At 40.7% G+C, this 20733-nt stretch overlaps 1 protein-coding gene across 1 annotated transcript in view; it reads right to left on the minus strand.

The window, feature by feature from the left end:
* LOC122798889 (T-cell ecto-ADP-ribosyltransferase 1-like) overlaps positions 1-20259 on the minus strand; it is a 182124-nt gene extending 161865 nt beyond the window's left edge. The window contains exon 1 of the mRNA XM_044067996.1: positions 20169-20259. Coding sequence (XP_043923931.1) covers positions 20169-20234 — 66 coding nt within the window. The 5' untranslated portion in view covers positions 20235-20259. The remainder of the gene's footprint in view (positions 1-20168) is intronic.
* Between the last annotated feature and the right edge of the window lie 474 nt (positions 20260-20733).

The raw sequence follows: 20733 nt of genomic DNA on the forward strand, positions 1-20733 counted from the left end.
TTGCTTGAGAGGGGACATGGAGATATGTCAGGCAGAATGCAGATTTTGCAGCAGATAGTTGCTGATGGGAATGCAGTAAGTGGCCACAACAGGACATATGATCAGGTGCACCATAGGGCCACTAACATGATTTCATCTGCATGGAGGAGAGCTGCTGCAGTGGCCCTTGATTGGATGGGTACTGGGAGGGGCTGCTACAGATCCACCACTAACAGCAAATGAAGAGTTCCTGTTCACTGTCAGGGATCAAGACAGCTCCCAAGAAAGTGCAGAACAGCATGTCATTGACATTGGTGCTACTGTTTCAGGGAGAACAAGTATGTCCCAGAAGGAGCTTCCAGGTAGGGTTGTGTATCTCAATTGTTAAATACTCGTATAATAAAATATTGACAGTAATATGTAAGTTCTGTTTAACAATAAATTTGTTTGGGATGGGGAAGTTGTAGATTGCTACTGTTAGCAACACATTCTGATTCATTACACATGGGCTTAGATTGGACTTGTCATCCAAGTTCTTGTTAAAAGTATTGTTAATGGACATATAAAAGGCAAAAAGTTTTAACCCCCCCATGTTACTGTTAATTGCGATGATGTTGTCCTTACCTTTTGCTTAAATTCTTCCGGCCATCATCCATGGGGATCATAGTATCAACTGCACATAGTAAGCCAGATGTCTTTTTTGTCAGTAGTGATGAGCAGTTCAAAGAATTTATATATTTTATCCATATGTGTGAAGTGGATGTCAGGACTGCAATGTGACTATAGTAGTGTAGCTATTGATTTCTTTTCTGTATTTGTTGCTTATTATCAGATGTGATCTTGACAGTGGAAGTGTAGGACTCTTACCACCTGATGTCAGAGTATTGGCAAACTCTGATGATGGTGGTGGCCAAACAGAGGCATAGTCAGGGGGTGCAGAGGTTGAATCTGACACTGAGGTTGACATTCAGCCATCCCCTGTAATTCCAGTGGATACAGCCAGTAGACCTACGTCGACCCTTTCCGATGAGCCCTCAGATATTGGATAGGTGGAGGGTAAGACACTTGATCAGGGAAGTGTGGTTACTGTGGCTTCAATGTCTGTTGACTCTGGCCAGGGCCAAAGTGTGGATAAGGTGCTATTAGGGGTAATAGTGGATAGTAATCTTACATTTCACCTGCGTATACAAAATTGCATAAGAAAAGCTCATCAAAACATTCGGATGCTTTGCAGAGCCAAAAACTTTCTCACCGATCCAAATAACACTACACTTACCACTACTTATCTCCTCCCTACTCTTCTATATGGCACTCCCATCATCACTAACCTCCAGGCTTCACAAAAATTAAAACTTGGACAATGTTATAACAAAGTTGCTAAATTAGCAGCACATACCCTTTTCAGGACCCACCACTGTATAGCATCAAAAAGCCTTAATTGGTTAGAACTGCCACATCGACTAACATATACCCAACGTCTTACCACCGATAAAATTGTCCAATATCCATCTGCCTGTCCAGCACTAAAAAACATTCTAGACCACTATGTTCCCAGTGGGTCATTGCAATCCAGTCAACAAAAACTCTTGTCAGTCTACAAACCTAACAAATCTGCTGGGCATTGTCTGTACTCATATAAGGTTGCTAAGGCCTGGGCATCTTTACCTGTATTCATAAGGTCTATAGTCTCTCTCTCTCTCTCTCCCAGCTCTCAAAACCACTTTGAAAGGCTTCTTAGCTAAAACCTGGCTCTGTTCTTGCTCAAAACCAGGATGAACTATATCCGTAAATGGGAACAAGTACCTTTTTATTCCTTATACCTCCTTACTCTCCCTTCTTCACTTACTTCCTTAGTGCTATCTAATTCTCTTCCCTGACCTTTACTCTAAATATACTATACGTCTGTTTTTCCCTCACTTCATATTGCAATTCCTATTTGTATTAGACTAACTTACCTTTAATTTCCCTACAAACTGTCTAAAATTTCTCTAAATATTAAATGATTGTCATATACCTTATATCTATTCTTAACCAATGTTTTTATACTATGTCTGTGTTGTTATAATTATTTAAACTGCAGATGTTTTGCTTTATTTTGAAGATTGCAAAATTATTGCTCTTAAAATGTATCGCTCTTAAATTATTGTTCTTAAACTGTTTTTTAATAATTTGGAGCTTTTCTCCATGGGCCTCAGCTGAAAATGGGCTTCTACCAAGTCAGACTTTCCCAGTAATCAAATATCAATAAATAAATAACTAAATAAATATAAATCATTAATCTGGAAATTCTGTGAAAATATAGACAGTAGAGAGGCACTAAAGGTAAGTGTAAACATGACATACAGTCTTACACTTCCTTTTTGACAGTGTCTGCTAAGTGTTTTATGGCTTTGAAAGCCAACAAAGCATGTAGCGTTTTTTTTCCATGTAAATAGTAATACATGGAGCAGATAAAGCACCATGCTCTACAACGAATTATGATCATCTCAACAATCATAACACTGTATTATGTGTTCTCGACATGGATGCCAGATTCACCTCAAGAGCAAATTTCTTGGCAACCATGTCTCGAACAGAAAATAAATGGGTTGTGAGTTATGGGTTATGGGATTTTAAAAGTTGTCTCAGGTTTCAAATTTCTGTTACCTAAGAAGTTAAGTTTGTGAGTGTTTCTGCCTTTTCACACTGAGCTAATCGAAGGAAGGACACTGAGCAAACTCGGATCTATAATATATAACATTAAGTATCCTGTTTTTTTTTTTGCTTATTTTTTCGAGTTATTTATAGCACTTTGTCTACTGTACATTTTTCCAGCTAGTATCACTGTGTGTGAGGTATTAACTGGAAATATTCCACTTTTATTAAGCATCTGTTGGGTTGTTTGATTCTGATTACTTGTTTGCAGTTAAAAGCTTTCTCTACAGGCTCCTTTAGCTGTTTAAAACTTGCATTTAAAGGCTCACTGCTGCTTTTCTGCTGTGAGAAACATTTCTGCAGTTTGTTTACCACCCTCCCTCCCTACTGGTATGCTGTTCTTATAGTTGGTGACTTTGCAGTTTCCCGCCCCTACTGTAAATTTGATCTAGGACCCTCCTCCCAGTCTAGTGTCATTACCTCATTCTACCTAATACGAGGAGAACATTTGAGAAGGCCAATCAGCTTAGTATCTGCTCCTACTTTCTTTCTTTCCACTTAAAAAAAACAAAACAAAACAAAAAATGTCTAAGCTTGTTTCCTGCCTTTCCTGTGGGTAGTCTAGTCTGGATACAGATATTCTGTGTCCAGGACTATTTGTGGGCGTCTAAGCCCCCAAGCCTTTCTGTGTTGGAGGGAAGCCTTCTAGCTTAATTTTGTTTCTTAGAACTAGCCAGTTTTTTAGTTTCAGCACTCAAGTCTGTTTCTTTGAGCTCAGCACTTGCTCAGAACGTATTGTAAGCACTAAATAAGCTACAAATTACTACAGCACTCAACTTTCCTCACTGTCTAGAGGAAAACAGTTTCTAGTACTTAACAAATAAGCACCTATCTAGGCATGTCTAAGGGTCAGCTCCCAGTGTTTTCTCCTGTCTACCTGATGAATCTGGGCATCTTGGGGCAATGCAACAATTGCCTCATGTACACAGACAACCCTCTCCTCCTACCACTGAACACTACAACCTGTGAGAGATGCACTTATATAGCCAAACTGGAAGCAAAGCTCTCTTCATCTAAGACTGGACTCAACAGTCAAGAGGAGAAGATAAACACTTGCACCACACCACACTCATCACATAGTCCCTCAAAACCTACACCACCAAAACACACACATAGAAACACAAAACACACACCTACATTCACGGAGGCTCTCAGTAAAAACCTGCCCAAGCAACAGGGACCTCCAAAGCAGAAACACAAGCAACCTCCACCCCCCCAACACAACCCAAATGACATATAGCCCACAAACTCAGTGTGCCACTCAACCACAGCCCATAAGGCATAACAACGTACCCAACACTCTAGTCACAGGTGACTCTATAGTCAGGCACACTGATGTTCCACTCACCAGGCTAAACAAGGAGAAAGTTACTGTCAGGTGCCAGGATCCGCCACATAATGCATGCACTCAGGTCACTCCACAACAAGTTCAAATATGACTCTGTCATTGTCCATGTTGGTCTGAATGAACTGAGATGTACCTCCCTGGACTACATGAAAAGGGACGTGGAGGAGCTGTCTGATCTTGTAGCCCAGGCAGGTATGACCCTAGCCCTGAGTAGCATCCTGCCATCACCCAGAATGATACCACAGTACAAGGACAAAATGATTGACTTCAACAATTGGCTAAGCTTCTGGTGTCATTCTAAGGGGATCCAGTATCTGTCTGCCTGGGATGACATGATCGACAAACCATGATGCTTTGCCAGAAATGGCCTGCAACTGTCGCCCCTGGGATTCCGGATACTAGCTATGGCTCTAGCCACCCCTATACTGCCTTTTTTAGGCAAGGTTCAAATGACAAATTCACCACCGTAACAGGTACAAGCAAGAAGAATCTGAGGGTATTGCTACTCAATGCTAGAAGTCTAAACCTCAAAATGCACTCACTCGAGGCACTCCTTAAAATGGAGAACATCAACATCTGTGCAGTGACAGAGACCTGGTTCAAGGCTCCAGAGCGTACCCTATGCATTACCAGGCTATAATTCATACCACACCTTTTGGCACCTAACCTGGACCAAAACACTAAAGGCAGAGGCGTGTCCATATTCATTAAGGATATCCACACCTCCAGGCTAGTTGCTCAGCATATTGCATCCGAGATTATCCAAGTGCAACTAACTCTGGGCAAGACCACAATCCAAATTGTAGCTTGCTGCAGATCCCCCACCATGCCCCAGGATTCCCACTCCTCATTTCTTGATACAGTGGAAAATATTAAGGTACAACCTAACACCCTAATAATGGGCAATTTCAACTACCCCACCATTAACTGGGAAAACTACTCATGTACCAACTCTTGTGCTCAACGTTTTCTGGAATTCATAAATTCCAATGCCTTGGATCAACTTATCCACACCCTCGCCAGGGGCAGCAATATCCTAGACCTGGTTATTACCAACATGGGCAACCGGTGCTCTACACCAGAGGCCAATTCCTCGTTGGTCAGATCTGACCACAAGCTAATCACCCTAGACATCCTCATCCCTCCCCCACCCCCGATTAGGGAAACCACAGTAAAAAATTTCTCCAAAGCCAACTTCACGCTTCTTAAGACAGAAGTGGCAAACTTCACGACACCCATGCTGACGGACAATAGAGGTATGACTGCTGAATCCTACACAAATGCACTTTATAAGCACTTACACGAGTGCATGGATCGTGCAATCCATAACAGAACCAAGATGCTATCCTCCAAAAAAAGGAAGCCAATCTGGTGGTCCCCTGCCATAAACAAACTGTACAACAGAAGAAAGAAACTGTTGCAAAAAAGAGTAAAATCCCATGATTGGAGAAACTCCCTGGTCAGCCTCAGTAAGAAGCTGAGATCCCTCACAAAATCCTCCAAAGCTAGTTATGAAAACAAAATTACCACTGACTCTAAAGACAGCCACAAAGCATTCTATAGCTATGTCAAGAATCTCAATGGCAACACTCAGATCTGCTCTGAGTTACAACACAATGGCACTAAATATATAGAACCAATTGATATTGCCAATATCCTGGCAGATAGGTTCAGTGCTAACTTTACCCCCTTGTCACCCCTAAAGGGCCAATATCTATACCAGAAGAATGAAAAGTTCCTGTAATCATGGCTGCACAGGTAAATAACACACTATCCAAAGCCAAGAACACAGCACCCATGGGACCTGACAACATCCCAGGCTGTGTTCTACATAAACTACAGAATGAACTGGCACCCCTCCTAAGTACCATGTTCAGTCATAGCCTCACCTCAGGCTATGTGCCCACTGAATGGCGCACAGCGACGGTTATCCCACTCCACAAAGGGGGAGCCACCACAGACCATGGAAACTACTACCCCATTAACCTAATGAGCCTGGTCTGCAAGGCTATGGAATGTATCATCATGGAACTTATAAACAATGACATTGGTAATCTCCAAACTCAGGACACCACCCAGTTCGGGTTTGTAAAAGGCAGATCATATCTCCTAAACCTGATAAACTTTTTTCAAGCAGTCACCAAAGCTGTAGATGAAGGTAAGGTGGTTCACACAGCCTATCTAGATCTCGCCAAGGCTTTCAACACCATCCCCCACTCTGGAATTATAGATAAATTCACTAAACTAGGTATAAATCCCTATGTCACAAGATGGGTTGCCAACTGGATCACTGACAGAACCCACACTGTGAAAGTAGCAGACTCCAAATCCAACTTCAGACCAGTGACAAGTGGAGTACCACAGGGTTCAGTCCTGGTCCTCTCCTGTTTGGTATCTATTTCTCTGAAGTACAGGCTAACACAGAAGGTCTTTGGCTAACGAAGTTCACAGATGACTGCAAACTAGGAGCCATAATCAAAACTCCAATTGATGTGGACATCCTACAAAAGGGCCTCGCTGAGACAGATGCCTGGTGTCAAAGCCATGGCCTCAAGCTCAATGCCAAAAAGTGCATTGTCATCCCTTTTGGTAAAAACTCTGTACCTATGAACTACGACATAGGCAGTAGTCTACTTAACACCAAAAGTGTGATAAGAGACCTTGGGACACAGGTGGACAGTAGTCTTTCCTTTGATAATCACATCGCCACAGTAGTCAGAAAATCCTTCTACATGGCACACCTCATCACAAAAGGTTTCTCATCCAGGAAAAAAGAGGTCATTGTTCCCCTCTACTCGTCACTCATTAGACCCATTATAGAGTACAATGCCTTTTTCGGTATGTACCTCACAAGACAGCTACAACAACTGGAAAGGCCACAGAAATACCTCACAAATAGGATTACCAGCCTCAAACAGATGCCCTATGCAGACCATCTCAAAAAACTGCAGCTTTACTCTGTTGCATATCGTCTACTCAGAGGCGACCTCTGCCTAACACACAAAGCTATGTCAAACCCAAAGCTTTTAGACATGCTCCACGTAAAGAAATCACAATCTCTACAAGCTACACACTCTAGGGACCTAAACCTTGTCACCACAATAAACAGAACATGCTGGAGGGATAGATTCCTGTCCCAGAGACTTCCCATACTCTGGAACAAACTACCTATCTATATCAAACAAAGCTCCTCATTAGCACTCTTCAAGAAAAATATTGATGATTGGATGCGAGATAGTTAATTCACCCCGGGGATCACTTCTTTGGCTCTGCTCGATAGTGGCACAGGAAAATAATTTTCTTGGGTGGCGAAAGCCAGGGTACTTTTTGGCTAGGCTTATATAGGCTTATATAGGCCCTAGGGACAATAGCCTAGTACCTACCTATGAACCTATGAACCTATAAAGAATACAGTATTCATGGGACCAGATGACATCCCGGGCTGTGTATTACATGAACTACAAAATGAACTGGCACCTCACCTAAGTGTCATGTTTAATCATAGCCTGACCTCAGGCTTCGTGCCCACTGAGTGGCACACAGCTACAGTTATCCCACTCCACAAGGGGGATCCACCTTAGATCCCAGGAACTGCCACCAGTCTGATGAGCCTGATCTGCAGGGCCATGGAATGTATTATCATGGAACTTATAAACAAAGACATTGGCAACCTTCAAAACACTGGATCCCACCCATTTTGGGTTTGTGAAGGGCCAATCTTGTCTCCTGAACCTGACTGACTTCTTTGAATCAGTCGTCAGAGCTGTGGACTAGGGTAAGGCAGTCCATACAGCCTATCTGGACCTTGCCAAGGCCTTTGACACCATCCCCCACTCTGGAATCATAGATAGACTTACTAAGCTGGGCATTAATCCCTACGTCACTCGATGGGTGGCCAACTGGCTTACTGACAGAACCCACACTGTAAATGTAGCCGACTCCAAATCCATCTCCAGACAAGTGAAAAGAGGAGTACCTCAGGGTTCAGTCCTGGGACTGCTCTTGTTTGGCATCTACTTCTCTGAAGTACAGGCCAACACTAAAGGACTCTGGCTAATAAAGTTCGCAGATGACTGCAAACTGGGAGCCATTATTGAATCCCCTAATGATGTGGATACTCTACAAAAGGGCTTTACAGAAACAGATGCTTGGTGCCAGAGCCATGGGCTCAAGCTCAATGCCAAGAAATGTATAGTTATCCCCTTTGGGAAAAAACATGTACCCGTGAATTACCACATAGGTGGCAGTACACTAAATACTGAAAGTGTGATAAGAGACTTAAGGACACAGGTGGACAGTGGTCTCACCTTTGATAAACATATCGCCACAACAGTCAGGAAATACTTCTATGTGGTACACCTCATCACTAAGGGCTTTTCATCCAGAAAAAAGGAGGTCATTGTCCCACTGTACTCATCCCTCATTAGACCAATTATAGAATACAATGCCCCATTTGGTATGTACCTCTCAAGACATCTGCAACAACTGGAAAGGCAGCAAAAATACCTCACTAAAAGAATCACAGGCCTAAAGCAGATGCCCTATACTGACCACCTTAAAAAACTCCAGCTATACTCTGTCGCATATCGTCTATTCAGAGGCGATCTCTGCTTAACATAGAAGGCCATATCAAACCCAGAGCTATTGGACATGTTACACTTAAAGAAATCCAAATCCCTCAGAGCCACATGCTCCAGGGATCTAAACCTTGTCATCACAATAATCAAAACATGCTGGAGGGATAGGTTCATGACCCAGAGACTCCCCAGACTCTGGAATAGACTGCTCATACATGTCAAGCAGAGTGCCTCTTTGGCCTTCTTCAAAAGGAACCTTGATGATTGGATGGGAGAAAAGAAATTCACCCCAGGGATCACGTCAGTCGCCCTGCTAGACAGGCGTCCAGGTAAGGAAATAGTGTGGGAAGAAATAGCCAGGCAATTGTTATGGCTAGGCTTGTATAGGCCCTAGGGCCGATAGCCTAGTACCAACCTATGAACCTATGATCAGTGAACCAATCATAATCCTCTATGTAAATGTATGTGCCAGAATGAGCTAAACTGAGATCTTTTATACAGAACACACCCTTCACATAAAGCAAGTAAAATGATCAGCCTGAACACATGTAGGGCATGATCCACATGTTGTTATTCATCATTAAAATATGCACACAGAACATGAACACACATATCTTTCAGGCTCAGAATGCAGACGAATGTAAGGCTCCTTGCTGAATGGCCTGCCACATAATTTTATTTTTACTTTATATTTGCTAACTGGGGTGAAGCACTAATCCACATGGATCCTTCGACTCTGCCTGGGAGCAGCTTTTCTTAATCAAGATCAAAATGGATGAGTTTCTAAATTGCCATGTACAACTCAGTAGAATTAAACTTTCTCAGTCATTGTTTTCCATAAGAAATCACTGTCAGTGAACTTTCTAAGTGTGAGCTGGCAATAATTCCTTTCTTTTGGTAAAATTTTCTCTTATTTGTATCTATGTGAGCTGTGATTTTGCATATATAAGTTTAGCATGAGAAAACCTTACATTTAATGTTTTTGCCAGACTGATAACCTGATGAGTTGTACTCAGTGAGTCAGTTCTTGACTGAGTTGTAACTCAAGAAGTCATAGCACAAGCCCTGAGAGCAATGCCTTGTTAAACGAATTGCTCAGATTTACATAGTAGGCAACTAGAGGTAATGGCTTTCATATATTGGCTAAATCTTTGTCCACTGCCATATTGCCTTTTTTAGGTGATGTTAGTTTTTTTAAAGCTTCCAATATAACAAAACAGAACCCAGATTACATAAAGTTATTGTTGTGCATTGCTTGGAGCTTTAAAAAAAAGCTCCACTCCCTACAAGCACTCCTTACCCTGCATCATCACAGAGACCCAGTTCAAGACCAGTGAGAGCATTCCATAAATGTAGAGTATCAATGTCTATCACACATTCATGTCCATCCCATTAGATGAAGGCACTAAAGGCAGTGGTGTCTCTATATTCTTAAAAGCCATTTCACATCCTGACTTGTTATTCAAGATAACAAACTGGAACTCCTCCATGTGCAAGTTACTATTAACAAAACTCCTTATCATATTGTATCGAACTATAGGACCCCCCTCTATATTGCCCTCAGCCTATAACTCCTACATAACCAGTATGGAGGTGCTATGCATTAATCCAAACACCATTCTTCTAGGAGACGTCAACTACCTATTCATTAACTGGGAGACTTGTACACCCTGAAAATGTATGCCCAGAAATTTTTGGACTTCATCTACACAAACCCTCTTGACCAGATAGCCCACACCCTAAGCAGGGGTGATAAAATCTTGTAGTTGGTCTTTACCAATATGGGGCAGCTTTGCTCCCCACTAATTGTAGTTGCTTCCCCGGTCAAATCAGACTATAGATAAGTCACATTCAGCTTAAGATTAAAGCCAGAAGCACCTTCTAATACCTTTATATTTAGAGATTATGCCAAGGTTAATCTATTAAAACAGAGTGATGACCTGATGAAGTCCAAAAGCTATTACCATCTAGATGAACCCACTGCTTATGTGTAATCCTTTACTGCCATATTCTATGCTCGTAAACAGCTGCATCTGTCCCTCTCAGAAGTAAATATAATGCCAAATGAATTTAAAAATAAACTATGTTGAAATCCTAATATTGACAGGGTCTACAATAAAAGAAAAATAAAACTCATTGCATACAATACTAAATGTAACTCTCAAGATGCCAACAATACTCTTGCAAAACTTAACAAGGAACTTCTGATCCTGATCAAGTGCAACAAAAACTAGGTGTGAGGTAAAAACTAGCCACCCAGGCAAAGGATAACCACAAAGCCTTCTTTAGCTATGATAGAGATCACAGAAGCAATGCCCAGTGCTGTGTGGAGCTAATAGTAAAGGGTACCACATATGCAAATCCAGAGGACACAACCAGTCTTCTAGCAGACAAATTTAGTTCAAACTGCTCATCACTCTCCTCGCCTGTATTCCCAGATCACATACTTTCATCTACACCGCCTCTTCAAATATCCCAAGAACAAGCCCTTCAGATGCTATCCAAAGACAAGAACACTACTTCTATGGGACCAGTAACATAGTGGGCTGCCTACTGGTCAGTATGAAACTTGACTTGTCAGACTATCTACAAATGTTATTCTGCCACGTCTTTGGAACAGGCTACCAATTCATGTGAAACAGAGCATCTCTATGACACTGTTCAAGAGGAACCTGGATGAGTGGATGGAGCAACATAAATTCTTACCAGCGATAGTGCCCACAGCCATCATGGACATGGGCTGTCATCACTAAAATGCAGTCTTGGGTAATGAATAGTATATCTATGGTATTACATTGGGTTTAAACGGCTAGGCTTAAAATGACTTCTGGGTCGATAGCCTAGTAATCTCCTATGATCCTATGATCTTATGAACATTAGCCTCAAATCAGCCTTGGTGCCAGATGAATGGAGGATAGCAGCAGTCATCATAAAGGTGGGACATCAACACATTCTCCAAGAACCAGTAAGCAACAGTGATTATTATCCAAGCATATATTTCACAAACATTATACTTAACCTAGTCAACCCTTCCACGATCTTTACACTTAAATATTTGAATTAGCCAGCTCTGCCATGATCTTTGGATGTATTATATATAGTTGAATAGCAGTCACCCTTGAATAGAAGCTACTGTGAAAAAAAGCTGCAGTAAAAAAAAAGAAAAAAACAGTTGTAAAAAAGCCATATTCTATGGCTTGCATTCAAGTATGGCTTCTAATCAAAGCCTTATTGTTGATGGGATCTACTCACAGGTACTTGTTATTGAAACCAGCCCCCCCGCAAAAAAAAAATATATATTTCAACTAACTGTACACTTTTTTTTTTATTACTGAAGTTGATTTTGGGATTGCAGGTTTCATTGTTTTGATGGGTAATTGAGAGGTGCAAAGGTAGCACAGATACACACATACTCTTTATGACACAGATGAATAACTGGTGTCAGAGTCGTGGACTTAAACTAAATGCCAAGAAATGCATAATAGTATCCTTTGGGAAGTCATCCACCCCTGGTAACTACTGTATTGACACCACACCCCTAAGACTTGACCCAGTAGTCAGGGACTTGGGGACACACATAGACAGTAATCTATCCTTTGACCATCACGTGCCTACAGTAGTGAGATAATTATTTTATGTTGTACAATGTATACACAAAGGTACAGGATCTAGGTCCAAGGAAGTCATTGTTCCACTGTATTCAGCATTCATCAGACCTATCATTGAATACAATGTTCCCCTTGGTATGTATTTAACATGTATTGGTATGTATCTAACCAGGCATATCCAACAATTGGAATGTCCACAGACGTTCCTCATTAAAAAAATACAGGGTGTAAGTAACATATCCTATGCAGACTGCCTCAAGGCCCTATCCCTATATTCTGTCTCCTAGTTGAGGAGAGATCTATGCGTGGTATACAAGGCATTGTCAGACCCCACTTTGATGGACCTCCTGCATATCTATTAATCAAATAACACCAGAAATACCCATTCTTAAACCTTGCCTGTGATATAAATAGGACCTGCTGGAGATACAGTTATGTATCCCAGAGACTACCCTTTCCCAGGAACAGGGTCCCCATCCATGTGAAGCAGAGTTCCTCCCTAACCCAATTCAAGTGTAACTTGGACAATTGTATTGGGAACGGGAAATTCATTCCTGGTTTGGCACCTATGTCTATAAGGGATACAGGCAGCCTGGAAATGGTTCATCTCCCAGACCCCTGCTTGTAAATGTTTCACCTCCTAAGCCCCTGCTCACACTTATCAAGGGTACTAGAACTTGTCAGAGATTTAGGATACATGGCTAGGCTTAAAATGCCCTTGTGGTTGTTAGCCTAGTAAACACCTATGAACCTACATAATGTTTTCCTATTTTATATGACTTACATAAAAAGTCCAAAGGAAACACAACAGCACTCACCTATTAAAGAGGTGTACTGGTATGTACAAAATGACTACAATGAGCTCTGTACAGTCTCTCTCACACACACACACACACACACACACACACACACACACACACACACACACACACACACACACACACACACACACACACACACACACACACACACACACACACACACACACACACACACCTGCTTCATACTACACAGGTATTTTGTACATCTTGTGCAGCAGCGCACTCTCCAGAAGTAGACATGTTGTGAGATTTGGCATGTAGGATATTGTGCAGTGCTATAGTGTTTGCATCTTATGTAGACAAATTGCTGGCAAAGATTAACTGGTTCTACTGGTAAGTATATCATATCGGTGCTTTACAAAAAAAGAGTTTAAGTGATATTTTTAAAAATGTTCGGAAGTGTTACTGATTTTTTTTTTCTTCTTTTTCTTTAACAGCCATCTTTAACTTTCACATTTCTTGTTTTAGGTGCAAAGCTAACATTTTAAACAACATATGCCAAATGTTCATTCATTTTTCAGTCTTTTACTGGCATTTCGATACTGCAAGTTTTTTTCCATTTGATGTTTATTGCCTGTTACTAACAGTTTTACTGTGGATCATTACAGAGTAACAGTTTTGGCTTGTGTATACCCATACCTTCTGCAGTAATTTATGTCAGCCACAGCTGGAAGAAGCTGATTTGAATTGTAACTATGGCTTCCAAACTGAACCAGAGAAGGTAATACCACAGGTAATGCTTTAGTTTGAAATATTCATTGCAAGTTACTGAAAATATATTGCAGTATAGACCAATTCTACTACAGATAGGACATACTTTTAGTTACAACAAATAAGGTAGTAAGGCCCTCATTTAGTCAGACAAACTATTTTGTAGTATACTGACAACTTAAGTCATTTGCTAATAGATGAAATCTGTAAATATAATGGAATAAGAAGAGAGGGGGGTTAGGGAAATGTGTGGGAGAAACATATGCACTGAGTGGGGAAGAAAAGGTGGTCAGGTTGGTAGGTTCTGTATGCCTGTACATTGGAAAAAATAAATATCTTTGGGAGTACAGAGTTCCAAACAGCCGAAAGACAGTGGTTATTGTTAGAGAATGGGGGGTCTCTGTTGGACTTTTAAGCCAGGAAATGGAAATGTTAGTTTCATTCTAAGGCTTGCAGCCCAGTGAGGGTCAGAAATCAAATGTAGACATTTGTACAGGGTAGCCAGAAAAAGGAATGAAGAATCTTTGGGCAGTAGAGAAGGTATTAGTGGAGGAAAGGAGCAAACATTGGTGGGTGCATGTAACAGGGAAGAAAATAAACCTGCATATTCTGCTTTGTACCATTTGTAAGGATTTTATATTCTGTTTGTTACATAGGGAAGTGTGTGGAAGTCCATATTGTAGCAGGGGAATAATAATTTGGCAAAAGCATGATAGGATTCAGAGGTAAAGTGATTGGTGAATTTATTGTAGTGCTTGAATTTATTTATTTGTTTGCATTTATTTACTGGGCTACAGTACTGATCAATTCTGACCAATTTCATTCTCATCCTGAGGAGATTAGTGGGTAATTTTGAAAGAAAAATGTATTGAAGTGTTGCTGGAATATTATGGAAGGGTCTAAGGATATACCTAGATACTTATAACATTTTGTGGGAGAAATAAAATTACCTCACCAGTTCATGAAATGCATCAATAACTTGATGGATAGACACTGTGACTTACCAAGCAACATGGTCTGGGGCTTTGTTGATTTAATTGCAGAACCAGAAACATTGATTATAAATGTGGTTTTATAAAGGGAGTCAGAGATCAATCATATTATTACCTTAATAATAATAATAATACCCATTTGTTAACTAGGTAAGTTTACTGGACAAATGGTCCCTTTTCAGTGGTGACCCATGAGCAGTGTCTGGTTAACTGGTCAAGGTTACATAGTAGGCAAATGAGGGCTGAGGGTATCAAACACTGTAATACAGGAACTACAGCTCACAGCCTTAACCATATGCACCGTCAGACAATTTGTTAAGAATAATTGCAAAATTGGTCTACAGGCTGATTTTGATGATGGGGAGGACAGAGGGATGGTTGATTATAGAAAAGAAAACAGTGTGGGATCAAAGATGGAGCTGTGGATAACCCGAAAGGTGAGGGTGGGCAGGCCTGAGAAGGTGGTTCCATAAATTACAGTAATAAAACAAATATGTAAAGAAGATTTTTAGTAGCCCAGAGAGAAACAGATTATGTTAAGCAATGTCAAAAACATGTTCTAATCCATGGACTTCTACCAGGAAGCAAACCTTTATCCATATTAGAATTTAGAGGACATTGTTTGTGCTAAAAGCATATTAATTTTGTGTTGTTCACTGACCTCCATGCAGATTAACATTTCTCTCAGACAAACTCCTGGCACTAAACTTCTGTTCTCATCCTCTAACTCTACTACTTTTACCTCATGTTATATTTCCCTACCTATCCATACAACTTTCATTCACCCAATATACCCAAACTGCATTTCTCTAAAACCTGTCCTGTAGTATCCCACCCACCCCATTCCTTCAGCATTTCCCCTCATGTCCTCATCTGTCCATAGTAGCTGGGTCTCAACATTATTTCCTTCGTAAGACTGCCTGCTTAAAAATCTTAAACCCAAATTCACAAAACTGAACTCTCTTCCACCAAAATCACATTGTGCTGTATCTTATGCTTCTTAACCTGCTGAAGAGCGGAGACATTGAAATAACTTGGATACCACCTTAAGCACGGAAACCTCTTGTGGGAAGAAGCCATCTTAGAAACACTCTCACAGCTCATGGCTAATGTCAATGCTTACTAAACAAAGTGAACATCTTTGACGCATGGCCACATCAATATATGCTTGATGTACTCTGTCTTGTAGAAACTTGGCTAACAAAGAACACTAAACTATGATTTAATCCATATGTCTGCTATACTGCCCACAGAAATAAGTTCCTTAGTACTAAAAAGGAGGAGGACAAGCTGTACTTGAGACCAGGAATATCCCCATCTATTAACTGAGAGTGTTTCTGATGAAAGTTAAAGAGCTAATGTTCTTGAGTGTGGAGATAGCTTTTAGGACTTGTTCAGGACTTATCACAGGTTGTGGGACTGACAGGATGGTGTACAAGGAAGACTGGCAGAGAGGAGAATTTGAAGCACATTCTGTTGGCTAGAGTTAGCAAGAAGTATATTTGTGATTTCTTCTTGGTCAGTGTAGATGGTTCCACTGGATAAGAGCTTGGTGCAGAGCTGAGTATTGTGCCATTGTTAAAAAGGTCCTAGTGATGTTCAATTCATATTTTATCTTGTGAATTTTTGATCATACTCTTCCACTCAATTTTAATCCTTTTGAGGGCAGTTTTAGTGTAGATGGATTTAAGATTATCTGTTAGGGCAAGTGTATTTTTGTTATAGAATTTATTGATACTGTGAGTCCATCATAGGAGATTGTTTTTAAACATGGCATTGTATTTACTGTAGAAGGGCAGCCACAGTGGTGCAGCGGTTAGCGTTGTCACCTCACAGCAAGAGGTTCTCCAGTTTGATCCTCGGCTGAGGTGCCTTCTGTGCGGAGTCTGCATGTCCTCCCTGTGGTCGCGTGGGTTTCCTCCGGGTGCTCTGGTTTCCTCTCACATCCCAAAGACATGCTGTAGGTGGATTGGACATTCTAAATTGGCCCTAGGTATGAGTGTGTGCATGTGTGTGCCTTCAGTGGAAGGTTGGGCGCCGGGCTGGCAACTCAACACCGTAAAACTCTACTGCCAATCATGAGCAGACAGGTGATCCGCTGTGGCGACCCCTAACCGGGAAAAAGCTGAAAGAAGAAGAAGAAGAAGATTTACTGTAGACTCAGACATGCCTCTATGCAGGAATTTAGGTGGCAATAGAATTCAATGGTAAAAGACAACAGTAGTATCTACATGGTCCTTATGAGGTAGAGAGTACTTAAAGGTCGTTAAGGTGTCAGCTAGCCTTGCTGACGTCCTTGAAGACTATAGGATTTGCGTATGTCAGCTTCATTAGTGTTGAAGGACAAACAACTGACCACAACCCAGGTAACTTGAGTTTTACTAGTGACTCAGACCCCTGTTGGTGCTGGCATGAGGGACAAGTCAAATGATGAGTCTTGCACCTACTCATCTTTCTTTGAGGGATGAGCAGGGGAGGAAGGAAGGTGTGTGTATGAGGACATTCTCCGTAAGCAGACTCCTTGGTTATAACTGGTAACCACACAGAGGTGCTTGTCTACAAATTAAGTAGCACTAACTGATCATGTCACATGATAGTTCTAAGTGCACTAAAAGGCCCACTGTAAATCAACCCCTGAGGTGTAAATCATCATGCATGGGTGTTAGGGCTACATAGAACACCAAAACCACACCTGATGGCTTCCTCAGTGAAGGTCACTTTTGATTAGACTTCACTGCAGTGACGGGGAACAAATAGGCCAGTTGACAACAAAATGATTTGATGGTTAGCAGATGGCAAGACCAAATACAAAAGGAACTGGGGTAGGATGAAAATGATCTGGAAAAGACTACTTACTCTAGAAAGAGGAATGACATTTGCAGCTTTTCTTCTATAAGGAACTCTTCCAGCAAAGAGATAAGGAGATTAAATGTAAGAAAGTAGAAGGAAAAACATACCTAGCTATTGTGTTAAGGAACTTAATGTGAAGTGGGGTATAAATAGGTTAATTTATTAGGAATTAGACTGAGGAGCAGCAATGCAAAAATGATAATTTAGGACTTTTTTAGTTAATTCATATGTTAAATACATATGCAAACTGGCTTCAAAGACCATTTTTATCTATAATTGAGCATCAAGAGCAGGGATAAGTGCAGTATATATGGACACTTTAGTGTAAGAAACAGTCCAGCATGTTTTTGGGAGATGGGAAGAAACTGGATTACCCAGAGAAACCCCACAACAGCTGAGGAACAACATGATGCACACTGACAGTGACCAAGAGCCAGGACTGAAACCTATACACTGGAACTATGAGGCACAAAATTTAACCACTGACCCCCATATTAAACATTCAGATGAATGTATCTATGACCGAGGATGAGCAAACAATGAGGATGATTTCTTGAGATATATTATGTGGTTGGCTAATGGTGGCATTAGACTACGTAGCATTAGTTAGCGCTCTAAAATCTAAATCTTTAAAATGCCTGGGTGGATTATTGTCAGAGTGAGGAAGTTGGGTTGATTAACTTTATCTTGTCTAGGGAGTTTTTTCTATATAGTATACATTTTGATAGTTTTGTTTGATTGCTGCAACGGGTAAGAGTTAGAAGATTTTGTAGCTTTAATAGTCAGACTACTTTGATTTCTGAGGAGTTTAGGACTGACTTAGGTAAAATATACTGTGTGTGTGGATTTCCATGTTGCCCAGCACTGTTATATTGGTGCATTTGAATTTGAGTTTTCCTGTAAAACAAACAACATTGATTGCCCCTTACCATACATTTATTAATGGGATAAGAAAAGTCCAGAATGGAGATTAAACAATTTTAGAAGAAATTAATGATGTAATTAGGGTTGCTGATAAAGAAGAGTCCAGTCAGAAGGTAATAGGGCATTAATAAGCACAGCTTCTTTCTGAGGTGAAAATTGTCTGCAACATAGCATTAACGGGGTATTTTACATTTCTTTAATTATATGGGAGATTTTTAGAAGATGATCTAGTTATAAATAAAAATGGAAAAAAACATCTATTGGGGGGAATTTGTGAGTAGAAACTGTCAAAGTGTGTCTTGAGATGATAGAGAATTAGATGAGTTAGTGAAATAATAAACTGTGAAAGGTTATATAGGTTAGTGGAATATTTTAGTTTTGTTAATTATTGGATCCTGTCCAATCCAAGTTGAAGTTGCTCAAGAATATAAAGTCTTAGTTGGGTGTCTAGGGCTTTAGGGAGGGTAGCAGTTGATTAGAATGCAGAGTGTTTGCTAAAGTTGAGATATAAGTAGAACATAAGTAAAGGTAAGTTTTACAGTCCAGAGTTGCTTTTCTTATAATCCATTTGGGGTCTGTGGTATTTTTCAAGCTCCAAGTTTGGTCCCACACTATAGAAATAATGGCGCAGGCATTTAGTTCTTTTCCTCTCTAAAGGAGAGCAAGCAGTAGGATTTGCAGTGATTATACTGTAAATGGTCTGATGGGAAAAATGCCTATCATGAGCCATGGAATCTATGAACCTGTGTTGTGTGTGTGTGTGTGTGTGTGTGTGTGTGTGTGTGTGTGTGTGTGTGTGTGTGTGTGCGTGTGTGTGTGCATGTGTGTGTCGGTGTGTGTGTGTGTGTGTGTGTCAGTGTGCGTGTGTGTGTATGTGTGTGTGTGTGTGTGTGTGTGTGTGTGTGTGTGTGTGTGTGTGTGTGTGTGTGTGTGTGTATGTGTGTGTGTGTGTGTGTGTGTGTGTGTGTGTGTGTGTGTGTGTGTGTGTGTGTGTGTGTGTGTGTGTGTGCGTGTGTGTCTGTGTGTGTGTGTGTGTGTGTGTGTGTGTGTGTGTGTGTGTGTGTGTGTGTGTGTGTGTGTGTGTGTGTGTGTGTGTGTGTGTGTGTGTGTGTGTGTGTGTGTGTGTGTGTGTGTGTGTGTGTGTGCGTGTGTGTGTGCGTGTGTGTGTGCGCGTGTGTGTGTGTGTGTGTGTGTGTGTGTGTGTGTGTGTGTGTGTGTGTGTGTGTGTGTGTGTGTGTGTGTGTTTGTGTGTGTGTGTGTCTGTGTATGTGTATGCACATTATATTTATAGGATTACATGCATTTAATCGAGCAGTAGAATCTTGATGTACTAAATGTCAAAGGCAGTGAACCAGATCTGCACAATGTCGAACTTTCAAAGACCGAATCCATGAACACCAAATGTCAGCCAGGCAAATATCCCCTCTTTAGACCCATGGTAGTGCTTGTTTTGATGGTTGAGTGGTCATAAATGTTGAATTTGGTGTTTTGCTCAACATTCCAACCGTTCGATAATGTGAAATTCGACATTTGGGTTCAGAATATGTAACATTTGGAACTGGTGACTTCGACTAAATGCATGCATTCCATATTTATATATTTAGCATATAGGTATATGTTACTACAGTAGAAAATGCAAAAGCAGTATGTAATTTCATAGTTACCAGTGACCATGACACAAACACCAGAAAGTAGAGAAGGACGATTCCTTGATCTGTATGTCTCATCATATTTTCTGAATTAGAAATTTGATGCAAATCTGAAAAATATAGATATTTAACTGTTAGTCCAAATAAAAGTAGCTAAGACTTCAGTCACAGAAGATTTTTTTTTACTGATGACATTATTGGCTGCATTTTCTTAATAGCTTATAAATTTCACAACATATTTACATTTCTTTGGCTTATATTTCTTAATATGATTTTTCAGAAAATGGTCTACAATGCAAGGATATGTGTAGGCTGCTACGAACCAGATTTCAGACTCACTACATGATATTGTAATTCCCAATCGTAGCAGACTAAATCAGCTCATGTATGTGTCTTAAGTGTAATCCATGTCACTGTGTTCTGTAAATCTTTTTCTCCAACGTGATTTAAGTTCTGAATGATCACACCGTCATGCAGTTTTGCCATGGTGTAATATTGTTTGGACACATTTCCGCCCTGCTTTCTTAAAGAATCCCAGTGAAAGTCAAACATGGCATGGGAAAAAATGACCATGGACAGA

The sequence above is a fragment of the Protopterus annectens genome, chromosome 3.part1, assembly GCF_019279795.1.
Source record: "Protopterus annectens isolate FY-2018-M chromosome 3.part1, PAN1.0, whole genome shotgun sequence".
Taxonomy (NCBI): Eukaryota; Metazoa; Chordata; order Ceratodontiformes; family Protopteridae; genus Protopterus; species Protopterus annectens.